This window comes from Micrasema longulum, unplaced genomic scaffold (assembly GCF_059751315.1).
Source record: "Micrasema longulum isolate JH-2025_06_02 unplaced genomic scaffold, ASM5975131v1 h1tg000943l, whole genome shotgun sequence".
In the NCBI taxonomy this organism is placed as follows: Eukaryota; Metazoa; Arthropoda; class Insecta; order Trichoptera; family Brachycentridae; genus Micrasema; species Micrasema longulum.
The window spans coordinates 16,605-33,980 of record NW_028278134.1 but is presented as its reverse complement, the minus strand read 5'-3'; the positions used below and the strand labels follow the sequence as shown (position 1 = coordinate 33,980).

The 17,376-nt window shown below is 32.7% G+C and overlaps 2 protein-coding genes across 2 annotated transcripts; both read left to right on the top strand.

The window, feature by feature from the left end:
• Positions 1–876: 876 nt before the first annotated feature.
• LOC148277983 (odorant receptor 10-like) lies at positions 877–3,220 on the top strand. The gene is made up of 4 exons (XM_088232058.1): positions 877–972; positions 1,050–1,151; positions 1,253–1,408; positions 3,161–3,220. The coding sequence occupies exons 1-4, from the start codon at positions 910–912 to the stop codon at positions 3,218–3,220; spliced, it is 381 nt and encodes a 126-aa protein (XP_088088184.1). The 5' UTR covers positions 877–909.
• Positions 3,221–8,238: 5,018 nt separating this feature from the next.
• Positions 8,239–15,536, top strand: LOC148277982 (odorant receptor 10-like). Its single transcript, XM_088232057.1, has 5 exons — positions 8,239–9,009; positions 9,086–9,185; positions 11,829–11,930; positions 12,461–12,616; positions 15,238–15,536. The coding sequence occupies exons 1-5, from the start codon at positions 8,258–8,260 to the stop codon at positions 15,307–15,309; spliced, it is 1,182 nt and encodes a 393-aa protein (XP_088088183.1). The 5' UTR covers positions 8,239–8,257; the 3' UTR covers positions 15,310–15,536.
• The last annotated feature ends 1,840 nt before the right edge of the window (positions 15,537–17,376 follow it).

Genomic DNA, 17,376 nt, shown 5'->3' with positions numbered 1-17,376 from the left:
GATATTTACGTTATAATAAATAAAAATCGACTATGGGGAATTGCGGCATGTTTGGTTGCAGCAGTAGGAGCGTCAAAGGTGTTAAAGGAGTCAGTTTTCACAGGTAATTGATTTCGAATATTTTCCCATGATTTACATTGATTTTTGGCATTTATTGTCCCGACACGTGTATTATGTTGCTTAAAAACTTTCCAGATATCAACAAATTTACTTCAGATACTATTTTTTCTCAATTTAGGGGATAAATTTGTGAAATTAAGTATGTTTATGTTGATAATGACAGTTGATTACGGACAATATATCGGGGCCGCACTAGTGTGCACTAATGCCTAGGCATTCATATAAAGTTTGAGTCTTTATTGAGTAAAGGTCGATTTAAAATTTAATCGAAAATAGCTACGTTAACTTTGAAATCGCATCCAAAATGACATGTCCTAATTTCAGGCCGCTACGACTCGCCGTTTCGGAGATTCAACACAGGACTTTGGTTCCATGGAGTTGGGATTTATGTCTCAATTAATGTAACATAAGTATATTGTGAATAAAATGAATAAATAAATGAATAAAAAATAAACACACACATGTATTTTCAATTTTATAAAATAAATAAAGTTGAAATATAGAAAAAATAATTGGAATAACCCTGCAATAATAAATACACAGGTACATAATAAAGAGTATTTACATTGCTAATTGATATCCATTTGGCAATTCTCGACCTGAGTACGGCCTATTGATTTGCTGCGAACTGTAGCTAACTTAATACCCAATAGTCATATAATGGTTTTTCAACGTTTGGGCTTCTCTATAGCTTGGCGCACTATTACTCTAAATAATTAAGTAATATTAACTGACTATGTTGTTTGTTTTAGTTTCTGCGCTGAATTAAACTCGATAATAAGTCCAATAATGATGCTTTATTTCCTGGTCTGTTCCGTGATGATTTGCGCTATTGGATTCCAAGGAACACTGGTAATATCACAATATTAGCCGACTGGTTATGCTTCTTGTGTAGTCACATTTTTATTAAAAAGTGTTAATAATTTTAGAGTGGCTTAGTTATTCGTCTCATATTCATGGCGGAGTATTTGTGTGCAGCAATGTTCCAATTGCTAATGTTTTATTGGCACGGGAATGAAGTCATATTTCAGGTACTAGATTGAAATATTTCCCAGGAAACTACGAATTGCATGTTATTTTTATAATACGTTTAAATCAATCGATCGAATCATTATATCCCTATATTTTTTAGAACGAACAACTATTGACGGCTTCATACAGTTTCGATTGGTTCAACCAGAGCAGCCGCTTCAAGAAGAGCCTGTGGATATTGAGACAGGGTGTCCAGCTTCCGATACAATACACGGTTGGAATATTCTACCCAATGTCTCTACCTACTTTATTGGGGGTAAATAAATCATTTAAAAACTATATATTTAATTAGTAAACTGCAAGGGTTGTCAACCTTTTTATGCCCACTTTTGCTTATTTTTCATGCTTAAAATTTCCCTACCGCCCACCAAATATATTTCATTTTAGAATATGGGTGAAAAAATTCTAGAAGGAATTTAGGAGAATTGAAAATGCAATATTTTAATGCAACAAAAAAAGAATGCGCACATATATTGAAAAAATACAAAAAATTTAAAAAGTCAAATTTAATAACTAATGAGAACCTTGAGCCTGATGCTGTGTTTTATGTCAGTAGCTCAATCACAAATAACTATCGACGTGCTAATAAGCGACATGATAACAGTTTCTCACCATGTTTTTTTACCGTATTCGTGATCACAATGGAACATCCGTGAACACCAGATATTAAATGTCAAAATATTTACGTTTCGCGGCGTATAATCCTGCTGCGTAATCACATATTTGAATTTCACCGGTGTAAATATGGAAAATATTTAAAAACTGCTATTTTTATTTATTTATTTGTTATTAATCATGCTATATTTATTACATTTAGCCGGCGGTTGGCAAGCCAAATGTCAAGAAAAGCAGTCGCCAGATTAATTGTAATTTAATTTTTACATTTTTGTGTTAGATACTCCTTACTATTTTGCAAATGCAAATATTGTATTATTTTTTATTGTAAACGCCAATTTTTCGCCAATGAACTGTATTTTTTTACGATGAAAACAAAAAACAAACCGACTCGAGCGTTCACTCAGAGATTACACACGCGTTGACTTATGACTGCGATAACTTAAACATGTTCATTATTCAACAATGTTTGATTATGTCCAAATGCTTGCAGACTGGCTGGATTTCCTCCCTAGGGAGTTGTTCATATTTAAATTTATTTCAACAGAGAGGGAAAAAGTTTTCGAGAAGAAATTTGGAAGTCTAGGCATTTACAGGGCTGGACATAATCAAACATTGTTGAATTACTACCTGGTAAAAGAAGAAGTATAAAAATTGGAAAATTGTTTCCAGGCGTTGCCTAGTAGGTGATTTGGTTCAGCCGGATGAATCTCACCTACGTGATAAAGGTTTCAGCTCTTTCACTTCACAAAAGTCAACAGATGGAAGAGTTGAGGAAATGTGGATGTTCAAACATGGGCAGAATGGTGAATGTTACACAGTGTGTAAAGTGGCCACTTAAACCAGCCAATGACAGGTCATAAGCCCTGTAAATGCCTAGACTTCCAAATTTCTTCTCGAAAACTTTTTCCCTCTCTGTTGAAATAAATTTAAATATGTTCATTATTGCTCATTGTGATCGCTCAAATACTTAGCTTATTTTTAAGCAAGCTGATAGTTATTTGTAATTGAGCTACAGTTGTATTTGTATATAATTTATAATTTTTTTCTATAATTTTTTTAAGTTTTGCAATTTTGAAATTACTCCACTTGTGACGTCACGAGTTCTCTTCTGTGAGTTTTGCCGTGGTTTGTCGACCTCTCATAATAGAAGGGTCCCATTGTAGTGCCGCAGATTCTGGATCAGGCGGTCCGAGGTTCGGACACTGCTCTAGTAAAACTGTTTTTCCATTTTCTTACACGTTTTTTTCCAACTAAAAGAAAATGCCCCCAAACTGAAACATTCGGCTAAATCATAAAAACGTAAATATTTCTTTAAAAAAATATTTTCTTGTCATTTTATTATTATCAGGTAATTTTGTATAAATTAATAATGATTTTTTTTCATTTTCAGATACTGAGAGCATCGTATAGCTATTTTGCTTTATTACGCAAAGTACAGGATAGTAAATAAGTAACTAAAATGAATTGTTTAATAAAAAAGTGAACCTCTTCGCTTAATACGAATTAAACAAAAATCGTGTGATGTATTTATTTAGATAGTTGCACAAACAAAAATTAACAACTAGTAGTTCCTTAATTAATATAATATATTTTATATTATGCCTAATAATAATAATAAAAATATATTCAGACTCTTTCTGGTGACACTCTGGCTTGTATACGTATAAACTTATTAATAAATTTAATTAAAATTGGTCATTGCCGAAATGTTATATCTTGGTTTCAAAGTAACTTAAAAGAACGTCAACAGACAGTGAAACTTAATGATACTTTAAGTGACAAAATAATCTGTTCAATTTCTGGGATACCTCAAGGAACAATAATTGGACTAATTTTATCTATTGTACGTAGGGTATATGTTAATGATATTTTTAATATGCAGAAGAAAATGGTGATATAATATCATATGCTGATGATACCGTACTCATTATATAAGGGGATCTTCATGGGAGGTAAATATAAACTCAAATATAGATATTAATTCATTAAAAGAATGGTTCGGTGATAATTATTGTCTCTGAATACTAAAAAAACATATTACACCACTTTCACATTGATATAACAAGTTATACCTTCTATAAATATTTGTACCCACACAGCAAAATGCAATGGAGGATGTCAGTTTCATAAATATAATTGCATCCAAATCACTGAAAAAATAGCATAAAATATTTAGGCATAATAATTAATAAAAATATAAAATGGAAGGAACAAATAATTAATATTGTAAACATAATGAGAAAGCTTGTATATGAGTATGTATTTATTAGATTAAGAAATAAATGAACAGTCAAAAAATTCAATTCAATTTACTTTGCATTACCTCGATCCATATTACAGTATGGTATAATCGGATGGGGTGGTGCTTTTTAAACAAATATTTTACCGGTTGAAAAAACACAAAAATTAATTATGTACTTCTGATTTGAAAAAAAAAACCGTCTGCTTTACCCGCTGTCCAATTTTAAATAAAACTTGGGGTTTTTAGACATAAAAATCATTATTCTCATAGAGATGAAATGAACAAAAAAAATAAAAAGTGCAGGCAGGAATAAAACGTATTTAAGATAGAAGTGAAAAGTTATATTTATAATTCTTTTTTGTCTAGCACTTATTGAAAACAACGATTTTATTTTTGTAAATTATATTTTATACTGAAAACGTTTATTCTAAAAATAAAATAAACACATTATTGTAAGACATCACTCCCCATTATGTAGGCAAAAATTGATTGATTGAATCTTCTGCGTAATGGAAAACGGAAAATGTAAATATATGTATTTGATTAACAAATTACAACAGGGATAGAGAATACCTTAGAAAGGGAATATGGAAGTCTAGGCATTCCCATGGCACTGAACATCCCCCTTTCGTGGTTCGTCTCAGTAAGCCATCGTTTCCCTGTTCGCACCGAGTGGTGCATACGAACTAAATTAAACTGACAAATGCAGCGTATTTGGATCATCCTTTACATGAAATATTGTAGTGCAGAACCACCTTCTAAATGAGTATTTCACGGTAAGGAATCGAACCCGGGACCTCAAGAAAGCATGTTCACTCGCCAACGTTACGAGGCGGACTTAAGTCGATTTAATTTTTCAGGATTTGTTGTTCAACAATGCTTAAAAGACTTATAGGTCTATAATTTCCGTATTTCACCTTAGAGTATTTCCGATTATTGTACAGAGTCATAACAACAGCCGTCCTCCAATCTGGGGGAGTATATTCCTCCTCTAAACATTAGTTAAAAAACCTATACAAAAATACAAAAATTATTTAACCACCCCCCTTTATAAACTCTGTAGCAACGTCTTCAAACCATGTGCTCTAACATTCTTCACATTATACTTGGCAGCATTTTTTATTTCTTCCATACTTATCTCTCTCACATCATCATCTGCATTTATATTTACTTTAAAAGGTGATCCACTGCCTATGTTTCCTGTGCGTAATACCTTCATCTTGTTTTAAATACACTATCCTTTGTCATCAATTTTACTTCTTTTTCTATTACTGCTGTCATACATACACTGTCATTACAGTTTCGGACAACAAAACTCCAAAACAAGTCAAAAAAAGGCAACCAAATAAAGCCAAAATCTTAAACAATTTTAACATAATTAAAAAATGGTTTAAGTAGAAATCTCGAGATAAGAATAGGCTCGGGAAGCATTCTCAAGACTTTTCACCACACGTAGAGTGAAATTTTTTAATACATATTTTTTACGCTTCGTGTGATGTGAATATTGGCCATTGTAAAGTTGCTTAGTGACCTAATCGAATTACATTAAAATATTGGTATTATCATAACGATATTTTGATGACAATTTAATTAAACGTTGCGACGTATTAATTATTTATGAGGCTTAGAAATAGTTTTATTTGTCTACATACAGTTATTGTATGTATAGTACAGAGCTTACAGTCAATGTTCGGTGTTCAACTTCTAATCCAATCCATATTATATTATGTTACTATAACTGTCCTATTTAATCGACATTCTTAAGGGAATGTCATCGAAAGTCGACCGTCTTGATAAAAGCTTACGCAGTGAGGCAGGTAATTACAAAATTAATTCTAAATCTCTCTCTGGTCAAATCTTCTAAGATGGATTGGTTTGCAGCAAAGCTCTGCATATCCTCTGCCACTCAGATCTGTCCTGTGCGGCTATCTTTGGGTCTTCATATAACCTGCTATTTATATCTTTACTTGAGTCCACGAGGTATTCTCGGCGAGGGCGCCCCCTGTATTTTGTCCCCTCAGACATCCCCTCTGTTACCTCATGTAGGAGACCCTCGTGACGCACTGTGTCCAATCCATTTAGCACATCTTTCGGAGATGGTCTTAAGCAGGTGCCTTTTTACTTTGATTCTACTATAAACCTCGTCATTCATGAAGCAGTCCCTCCCTTCCATAGGACCACATCTCAAAAGCCTTCGGTCACTTTTTGTCTCTTTAGGATAGGCACCATGTTTCGCAGCCGTACATCAAGATATTCCATTCATAGATCTCGACAAGGAGCTTGTGTAGTTTCAAGTTCACATTATTTAATTGAAATATTTTAGATTTTCTGTTATACACGAGTATTACCTGATGTACCTATACGGCTGTCAACTTCGCTCTTTGATCGACCACCCCTCATCGATCTTACTCCCTAGGTAGATAAACTTCTTGGCGTTTTTTAGTGGAACTCTTAACATAATTAAACTCATCTGCTGTTCATTTCGGTCCAAGGCGATTACCTTCCTGTTTTCTTTGTTAAATATTAGATTATATAATCGATATATATTTACTCTCCGCGATATTTTTTAAATTTGTTCAAGTTTCCTGAAGTCCCTCTTCGGTTTCGGCGATCAAGGCGATTCTAAGCAATTCCGAATAAAAATCAAACAAATTATCTTCAAACCCTTATCCGCATCTAATGGTGCATAGGCACATAGGCACATTGGTGTACGCAACGAATCTTGCTACACGAAAGCAAGATGATCAGTTCAGACTCTTCAGACCCGAGAGACCTTTTGCATTGTAGTTCGGTAGGCAACCACTAGAACACGAGGTGGACGATCGTAAAATTTACAGTAGAATAAAATAAAGTATGCTCAGAAATTTTTTTCAATCTTGATTATGAAAATTGATTAGAAAATTGATTAGAAAATTTATTTTTGTTTTTAGATACCGAGGACACCATACAGCTATTTCGCTCTTTGGCATTTGTATGTAGGGCTGTTTGGGATTTACAATAAAAAATAAAATGAATCATTATTCTAATTTAAATTATAGTTAATGTCACCGCCGTCGCCGATTCGTGTGTTTTCAATAAATCAACGTTCATAATTTTAGATATATTTTGATTTAAAGTGTTTATTTGTTCACAAATCAAAAATGCTGTATTCAATTATTTGGTTATTACAGTATTTTTATAAATTTCAACGTAATCACAAATGGTCTACTTTTATTAGTAATTAATATTCTAACGTAGAAGTTCATCTCAACGGGAAATCGGATATAAAAAATGTATTCTTACGCGCGGTAAAAAATAGAGCATTAAATTGTAAGGCGAAGTCTCTTGAAAATGTGTGAAAAAAAAAAGATTTTAATAAATCAAACTAAATTGCATGACGTCACTAGTTCTCCGAATAAACCAATGAAAGCAATAGATTATATGGTTAGATTTCCGGTTTACGGTAAGTCAACTGACAAATCAGCGGATTTTATCGAGAAGAACAGGAAGAGAACTTGATACGTCACACGCGAAGTAATTTCAAAAATACAAAACTTAAAAAAACCATAGCGCTGATAATACGATACTTACTTCAATTGGCATAGTTCAATAGTCTATTAACAAATAAATTTTTTTTCAAACACTAAACTTCCTCATCAGAGATAAAAGATCTTTATTTAAAAGCACTTTGTTTTCAAATAATCTTTTTTTCTTTTATAAATATTTTATTTGGAATGCCAAATAATGATTTGAAAGATTCAAGGTACACAGTAGCTCATCGGAATAATCATTTCAATTTTCTTCAATTTACATGCTTATATAAAAATGTTTATTAAAAAATTCCTTTGCGTGTCGGATAAACCGTTAATTGTTTTTACTCCAAATAAAAACATGTCATAAAATATCAATTACATACCAATTAAAATTTCACAGCAACACACATTTTTTGTATGTAGAATTGTGTTATGGAAATTATAGGTGTATATTTTTTACTTTTCCATATATAAGGATCTGATAAACGCTTTTCGTTACATTGCATGGTACATATATATGCACATTGGGCGTGGAGCCTTTCAAATACGAAACAAAATGTTTCAAAGTTACCATTCATATAAAGATGAACCGCTGAAAACTCAGATGAAATTCGGCTCTAATTTTCTTCTGGAAAAAAATCTTACATCTCTGGCATTGTTCGGATTATGGCCATTTCAAACACAGAAGTTTCTGGCAAATAAGAATCTGCGAAGCCTTCATTATACTTTCGGTATGTTCTTGTACTGCGCGTTCTTTTTATTTTTGATAACGGAATACGTCGAGCTGATCAAAGTTTGGGGGAATTTAGAAGATATGACGACAAACATGTCGGTGTCTTGTCTCTACACCGTCGGCGTGATGAAAATGTTCGCACTTTTCGGACGCAGAGAGAAACTGAAGCTATTGATCTCTGGAATATCCAAAATAGAGCAGAATATAGTCAAGTCCCGGAACGACGGAATCATACAGATACTTTGCAGCTATGTTCGCAGAGCCAGAAGGGTAACATACTTTTTTTGGACGCTAACTTGCTGCACTATTTTAGTATTCTTCGTCATTCCTCCGATAGAATATCGATATTCTTCCACGTATCACAGGATCTACGACAACGGTACGCAGTACTGGTCCTACAAAAGACCCATGATCTTCAGTTCTTGGTTTCCGTTCGACAAGTACGCTTTCCCCAACTACTTCTTCGCGTACTCCTACCAAGTTATAATGGGAACTGTCGGAGCTTCGTACCAAGCCATCTGGGACACCTTTGTAGTGTCCATGATGATTCATTCCATCGGTCAGCTGCAAATTCTCCAGTGGACTATCGAAAATATGACCGAAGTCGAGACAAAGAAAGACCGAAAAATGGATTCGGCGATCGAATCCAGCGAAGGAAAAAAGAAACGGTCGGAAACTGATAAAAGAATCGTAGACGATATTAAGCGGATGCGCTTGGTCGAGTGTGTTAATCACCACCGGTACATATTGAGGTAATCTAAGTATTTCCTAACTAGATTGAGGTCTTCTCGAACTGCATGAACTTTATTGGCTTTATCTTTGTTCTAGATATTCTCATGATCTGAATGAGATAATCAGCCCTATTATGATGATTTACTTCATGGTGTGTTCACTTATGTTATGCGCCATTGGGTTTCAAGCTACACTGGTAAGCGCATATAATACAGTAGCTCAATCATAAACAACTATCGACGTGCTAATAAGCGACGTGATAACAATTTCTCACCATGGTTGTTTATCGTATTCGCGATCACAATGGACATCCGTAAACACCTAATATTAAATATCAAAATATTTACGTTTCGCGACGTATAATCCTGCTGCGCAAATACATATTTGAATTTCATCGGTGTAAATATAGGAAATATTCCAAAACTGCTATTTTTATTTATTTATTATTTATAATGCTCATAGAATTAAGAATAGTCCAGAAACCGCATACGAGCATCAAACAGAAGGTACTCTTAAAATAGTAGTTTTACGTTTTGACCCATTAGTTTCTTTGTAGACGTCGCGCGTCGCTCAGTACGCAACTCCCGATTTGAATTCAACTATGCCGTGTTGTGTCCTTTTAAAGTGTAGAAATACTGCTAGGATCTTAAAGAAACAGGATGCGATTACATTTCATGTGTAATTAGCAAATGAATGTGTAAGTAGCTAATGCATTACTTAAAAATTGAATTATTTTTCCATCTGTCAGAATGTCGAAGAAAACAAAATTGACATTTCGTTGGTGTTGCCAGGGTAGTATTTTTTTTTACACTACTTTGCTTATCTAATGAGAGAACTAATGAAAATTGGACCTCGGATTAAACAACGCCGTGGTGGACATTTGACCGACATTATCTTTAAAACATCAAATATTATTTAACATGATATAAAAATATCCGTTTTATGTAAAATAAAATTTGTCATATATTTTAAGTAATAATTCAATTACTCTTATTAAATAACCCTTTTCTTATCTACTCTGTTGTGTCAATCAATATTTCCGCGTGTACAATAAAATTTGAGAGGAATTAATAAATTGTTTTTTTTTTTACCTTACATTTGTGTTATGATTATATTTTTCCCCATCTGGCAACATTACGCGGTGACTTCACAAATGCGCGCGGTGAAAGTGGGGGGATTTTTGGACACAGTATCATATATTAAAATATGATTTTACGCTCCTTCTGGACTATTCTTAATTCTATAATCATGCTATTCATTGCATTTAGCCGCCGCGGCGGTTGGCAAGCCAAATGTCAAGAAAAGCAGTCGCCATGGTAATTGTAATTTAATTTTCACATTTTTGTATTAGATACTCATTACTTTTTTGCAAATGCAATATATTGTGTTATTTTTTATAGTAAACGCCATTTTTTCTCCAAAGAACTGCATTTATTTACGAGGGAAATGAAAAACAAACCGACACGAGCGTTGACTTAGAGATTACACACGCGTTGACTTATGACTGGGACAACTTAAGCATATTCATTATTGTTTATTGTGATCGCTCTAATGCTTAGCATGTTTTTAAGCACGTCGATAGTTATTTGTAATTGAGCTACGGGCAGTGGCGTCTTTGATACCAAATTTCTAGTGAAGCTCAGACTTAAAGGATAAGTATAATATGCGTAAATGTTAAGAAGGTACCTGCAGTAAATAACACAGTACGGACCATGTTTGTAGGCATCGTTGAGCATTTTTATATTGGTTGATAGTTTTTATCTTTATAATGTGTTGATATAATGCGAATCAAAATACATATTAGGTACTGTTGAATAGCAATGATTTCTTAGTGAGGCTCAGCCTCACTTGCTTCATATGCTCCTTCGTCTCTGGCTACAGGTAGTGAAGCTGCCTCCTTATTTTCTGACGCAGATATTTACACATGTTAATCAATCTAATAAGTGTCTTTCTTAGGAATATAGTCATAATTGCCCAAATTTACCCAAGCGTCAACCACAACCATATTACAAGATACTCTAATAGGGATCTGATACTAAGTGAAGGGGTCAACACTGTTCTGGCATCGAGACAACACTATTACGTAGGCAAAAAGGTCCATAACCTTTTGCCAGAATCATGGAAAGACGGGAGTGTTGTCAAGTTACGGAAGGTGTTGATCTCGCTCTTTCATGACATTGGTCGTAGGGAGTCAGAAAAGTTGATGCATGCTACGGATTGGAGAATCTTACTGGATGTCAAAAATAAAATATAAAAAATAAGGAATAATTTAAAAAAAATATATTTATAGATGACAACCATGAAGTTTCGCATAAATAAATTGTCTATGTTTTTACGAATGTATGTATGTGTATGCGCATGGGTGTATGTACGTGTGTGTGTATGTACATGTATATATATGTGTATATATGTGTGTCTAATGTGTATGTCTGTATGCATATGAATCAAAATGTGTATCCGAATAAGTTTAAATTTTGTTTGTCTGTGCTCTATATAAATTTGTTAATTATTATAATATATTAAAATGTAATTGCCTAGCTTGGAACGGGGTATGTACCATTGTTAGCTGGGCAAAGTGAACATGGAATTGTATTTTGATAAAGAGTGTGAATAAATAAATGAATAAATAAATAAATTGCACTAACCTGCATAAAAGTAACATTTATTTGTGGACTGGCTTAACCTGCATACTATGGATTATGTTAATACTGTTATTAGATATTTGTTATTGGGTGTTCGCTGTTCACGTAACCCGGGTGAGTTGTGAGTTGTGAGTTGTGAGGTGGCGCGATTCAGCGGATGTGTTGATGTGTTGATTTCATCATAATTTCCTTTCTAGTACGGTTTCAGTATTCGCCTTTGCTTCATGCTGGAATACCTATTCGCTATGATGATACAACTGCTACTGTTTTATTGGCACGGAAACGAAGTCATACACGAGGTAACCGTTATTACTTTCCTATCAATTAACCATCGATATTGCCTTAATCGAATCATAACTAAGTACTATAGTCCCTTAAATATAGCTTGATTAAAATAACAGCTGTCAAACTAACGTGTAAAGTGATGGGAAATTACCGATCAATGATCATGTACCGATCAAATCGATTTTAATTAGATATTTACCTATACCTATGTAGTTACTATCATGCTTACTAAAAGTAAAGACATGATTTTTTTGTCAGCATCCCTACTGATAATATTCACCGCACGCGCCTGGTCTCTGGGCTGGTATTCCAAACGCTCTCGTGGCCGTATTATCTCGTGTGTTTACATACAAAACACATGAGAAAAACTCTTTTCTCGTGCCACGAGAGTGGTTCAGAATAGCACCCCTGGGTTTATGTGTGATGTGCGAAAATTTCAGTCTCTTTAGTTTCTCCTACACAACGACTTTTCGGACTAATTTGCGGGTGTCGGATGAGTATTTCCTACATTGATATATCTCTAGTACTGTGGTGGTTATTTCAGAGCGGCAAACTTTTACTATCGACGTACAGTTGTAACTGGTACAGCCAAAGTCGCCACTTCAAGAAGAACCTGTGGATAATGAGAGAAGGTGTACAATTACCAGTCAAATTCACGGTGGGAATATTCTACTCGATGTCTCTTCCAACATTTTTAGCTGTAAGTTCATAAAACAATATACAGTTTTTTTAGTTAAAAATTTATTAAAAAAAAAAAAATATATAAAATTATAAATTTTTACAGTTTTCAAATTACAATTTTTATGTTTTTACTAAATCTAAAATCCCACAAAGCCAATATCTGTAGCTTGTTGGTGGAGATTTTATTTATACTAACTTATACAGGATGTTCATTAAAGCCTGTCACATCCGAAACCACGATGATCAGTATGACCAAGAAGACATATTGGAATGTTAAAATATTTTTTTAGAACGAATAAAATTTACAAAAATAAAATATTAAAAAAAAACAAATGGTTGCTTACTTCTGCAAGGGAGAAGTTAGGAGAGGGGAGGGGGGAGTCTGATACACCGTCAACCACATGGCCACGTCCCCTTTGCTTCTCCCCTGCAGAAGTAAGCAACCATTTGTTTTTTTAAATATTTTTTTTTTTTTTTAAATCTGCGTTCTAAATATTGTTTTAAATATACTAATTTGTCCTCTTGCCCATACTGATTATTGTGGTTTTGGATGTGACAGGGTTTAAAGAACACCCTGTATAATTTTATCTACATTTATAAAAACAATGAATAACAGATATAATTAACAGCCGGAAAGATCAGAATATACAATTAACGTATGTATACAACTCAGCGGGACTTTAATTTAAGACTATTTTGTAAATATTTTTGAAAAAAAAAAAAAAAAAACAATAATTTTTTTAAAAAAAAGTTATGTTAAATACAAGAAAATATATGAAAAATTAAAATATTTACACATACGCTACTATTCATATATAAACTTTTGATCGAGTAGCCACTCTCTTATTTTGCTCTTGTTACATTGTGAGTTAAATTTAAGTTCTTTCGGCAATAAATTAAAAATGCTATGTACTAAATACTTAAGAGTTCTATTACCATACTTTTGGTACTGCCGAACCATCATTATACGTGAAGCGTATAATATGGTTATGTTTGAGATGAATTTTGAATGTATTATTATTAAATTGTTCTAAAATGATGCAAAGCCACAGTAATCCTCGAACAGGCAGGGTTTGATTGTTTTGTACAGGAGAACATTATCACTTCTTTGTTCGTAAATCTCTGCTGGTACAATTCTCTTAACTATAGAGTACTGTAGAGCCTGGATCATTTTATATTAGTTTTATTCGAATGTCCCCGTGACTTTATACCATATCTTATTATTAATTCTACTAAAGAAAAATCAATAATTTTAGAGTGATTTTATGCTAAACAAAAGATAACTTATAAAAAGTACTCACAAGAGTCTCCAATCGATCACAAAGTTTAAATATATGACGATCCCATTTAAAATTATTATCTATAAAAATATCCAAATACTTGTACTTCTCCAAAAATTCTATGAGTTCACAATTACAGGTGTTAGAGATGCCATCATGTAAGCATTATATATAGAATAACAAAAATGCTCAATCTAGAGGAATTGATCTACACAGAAAATATAAAAATGATAATTAAGATGAAAAAGAATAAAATAAAGACAAATATTAATTTTAACTACAACATACATAAAATAAAAACAAGAGCATCAAATAATTTAACTTGCGAACAACCTAGGACCAACAGAAAAAGAAACAGTTTTTTGTAGACAGCAATAATTTTTTACAATTCACTTTCTAATTATCTAAAAAATCTACAAAACATGTACGTACTTAAAAAACACCAAAAAAAAAACAGTTCTTACAGCCCGTGTGACGAGTGATATGTGATGTTATTTTATTTAATTTTTATTTAAACTATTGTGTTATTATATATAATAACCCCTCATACCAGCACTTTTGCTGATTGAGAATATTTCATACTAATAAAATATGTAATAAAATGTGATCTGTAAAGTTTAAAAACCTTGTATTTTGTCATAAATAAATAAATAAAAAATATAAAAAAATAAGCAATTTGTGCAATGAGAAATAATACTAGACAAAACATATTTTTTGGCATGAGGAGATTTTATGTACAAAAATTTAGTCTTTTTGCATTTATAATAAGACTATAGTCATAAGCCCAATTTAACAATTTATTGAAATCACTTTGCAATATCCATTGAGATTCTAAAGGGTTTTTATTGGAAATAACTAGTGCGGTGTCGTCTGCAAAAATAAATCTCCTTACTTCTTTGAAAACATTAGAAATCATTGATAAATAAATTATATACAATTTAAGACCCAAAATAGACCCTTGTGGCACCCCTGATAAACAGTCACTCGCTAAACTTAAGGAATTCTTTATTTTATGCTCATTTTCCTCCCCCTTAAATAATTTGAAAAAAAAGTTAATAAATTACCAATTGATTATAAAATACACGTTAATTTAGAATGACATAAAGTGTCGAAAGCTTTTGATAAATCGACAAAAAGTACAGTGACATGATGCAAAATATTTAATTTGTTATTTTTGAAATGTGCGAAAGTGAACTATTCAATATTTTTAAAACCGTAGGATTGGATGTCTCGCAAGGTTGCTGGATACCTGCTAAAATTGGGCAAGCCTGAAGTATGCAAGACATCAGCCTGATCTATAAATGCGAGAGTACTACAGCTAATAATATTTATCATAACCTTGGTAACCGATTTGTTGCAGATTTTAAGAGCATCTTACAGTTATTTCGCCCTTTTACGCCAAGCACAGGAAGAGAAACCTTCCGAAGAGTAATGTTTCTGATTTCGGGATCTACCGCCACCCGAGAGCTCGAATCTGAACTGACTCCTTCTTCCCCCTTTCTCCAAACCGCACAAAACAATATACTATAAATGCAGATAGCACTGCGTCACAATACCAACCAAATTGGAAAAAGCTTTTCTGTATGATATTATATGCTCTAGATATTTTACAAAGTATGACACATCTTTATTGTATAATAAAGGATATATCCCATAATGTTTGTCCATTATATTTACTTGTCTTTGCTTTTTTGTTATTATTTTGTTTACAGTTTGTGTTACTGTTATATAATTATTGTCTCTCTCGTTACACTGTATGTTTTAAATGGATTTCGATTTCAATTTTCATTTGGTCCATCGAGCCGCAAAATGTTATCGATAAGCGGACGGTATAATGTAAAAACGAACATCATTCACTTTTGTAGAAAGGTTGAGTATTTGAATAAAGGAAAGGAGCACAGGAATGGACCTACCTTTAATGCGATGTTCTTCAATAAAGACGTACTAGATGGTGAATGTTCACTATGAATTTTATATTATTATATTTTTATGTTATTTTATTCAGAAAACATGCATACTAAGTATTAAAAACAATGATGTTCTAACATAAAAAGACCAATTAAGTTTTCATTAATTATGTAAAAGTAATGTAAAGATTGAATGTGACAATAAATAAATTAACTTAAGTGAGAAAAGAATAATCGTGAACATTTGCGTTTTCCATGGAGGTTATTATTGGTAATAAATAAAAAATACCGAATGCACACTCCGAGCTATCCATGCCTACATAGGTATATGAACGCATGTATAAAAGATACACAAACACATACATTACATGCGGTACATATTAAAAACCACTTAAGATGTACTCAGCAACTATCCCAAATAATCAACTCCATGAAGAAATTTTATGTATAAATGAAACGTGCAGTTAAAATGTCCACATTAATACTGTCCATTATAATTTTCACGGGGGACATTTAATAAATGAATTTGAGCAAATGAGATGACAAGACACATTCAATAATAACTGATTTTTCTTGCAAAAGAGACAGATTCTATCTAAGTCAGCATAAAGATTTCGCAATCGTTTATTGTAGACACAATTTTAAATACTTTATTGTCATCAGCGTATAGCAAAAAAAATGAGTTTTTAATGCATAAATTTATATCATTGATATAAAAAATAAGGGTCCAAGATACGAACCTTGAGGGACACCGGATGGAATTGGTTTAAATTATCAATTATAAAACTAATTTTGATAACAACTTTCACAACGACGCGCTACGATTTCAAATTTTCTTATGCAATGTTTTTTTTAATTTTATGTTGTTCCAAATCCAAATCTTTTAATTTTGTCTTCTATCTTGATGTAAGGTAGGTACCATAAGGATGAGTCAAGGAAAAGGTGGGAAAAAAGGTAATCGGTCAGGAAAAATATCGATAAACGCTGTTTTATTCTAAACAGGGGACACGCCAATGGTAAGTAGCGTGTAAAAAAATCATTGCTCTGGCGCCATAATCCAGGGAGATAATACAGGAATACGTTTGTATAAAGAAGTCACACGGGATGTGATATTTCTGGGTAGCTTCACGTCTGATCCTGATGAAAGCCTGTAAAAGATTTAAGGCGCCGAACTAAAATACCAATTTCTTCGGGCTTTTAACGTGTCTTTTTAATTATATGTTATTGGGTAATACAATGTACAGACTGTTTTAGAATAACGACATTTTAAAATGAATTTCTGAAAACGATATCAAAATAAACGTAGGTTTCAATTTCAAAATGCATCACATGAAAATGACTAGGGTGGGTGTTATAGTAATTGGACATGCTACAGTAATATAATATTCTAAATCTAATGGCCAAAAGTAAATAAATGTAATGCGTTTATTTTGAGAAAAACACACAAAAAAATGTCTTATTCTGACCATTAGATTTAGTGTCCAATTACTATAACACTCGCCCTATCTGCCTTTAGGTAAAATTTCAATAATACATCACCGTGGTAAAATCTGGGTGGAAAAATACTGCTACATTACTATAGACTATAGACT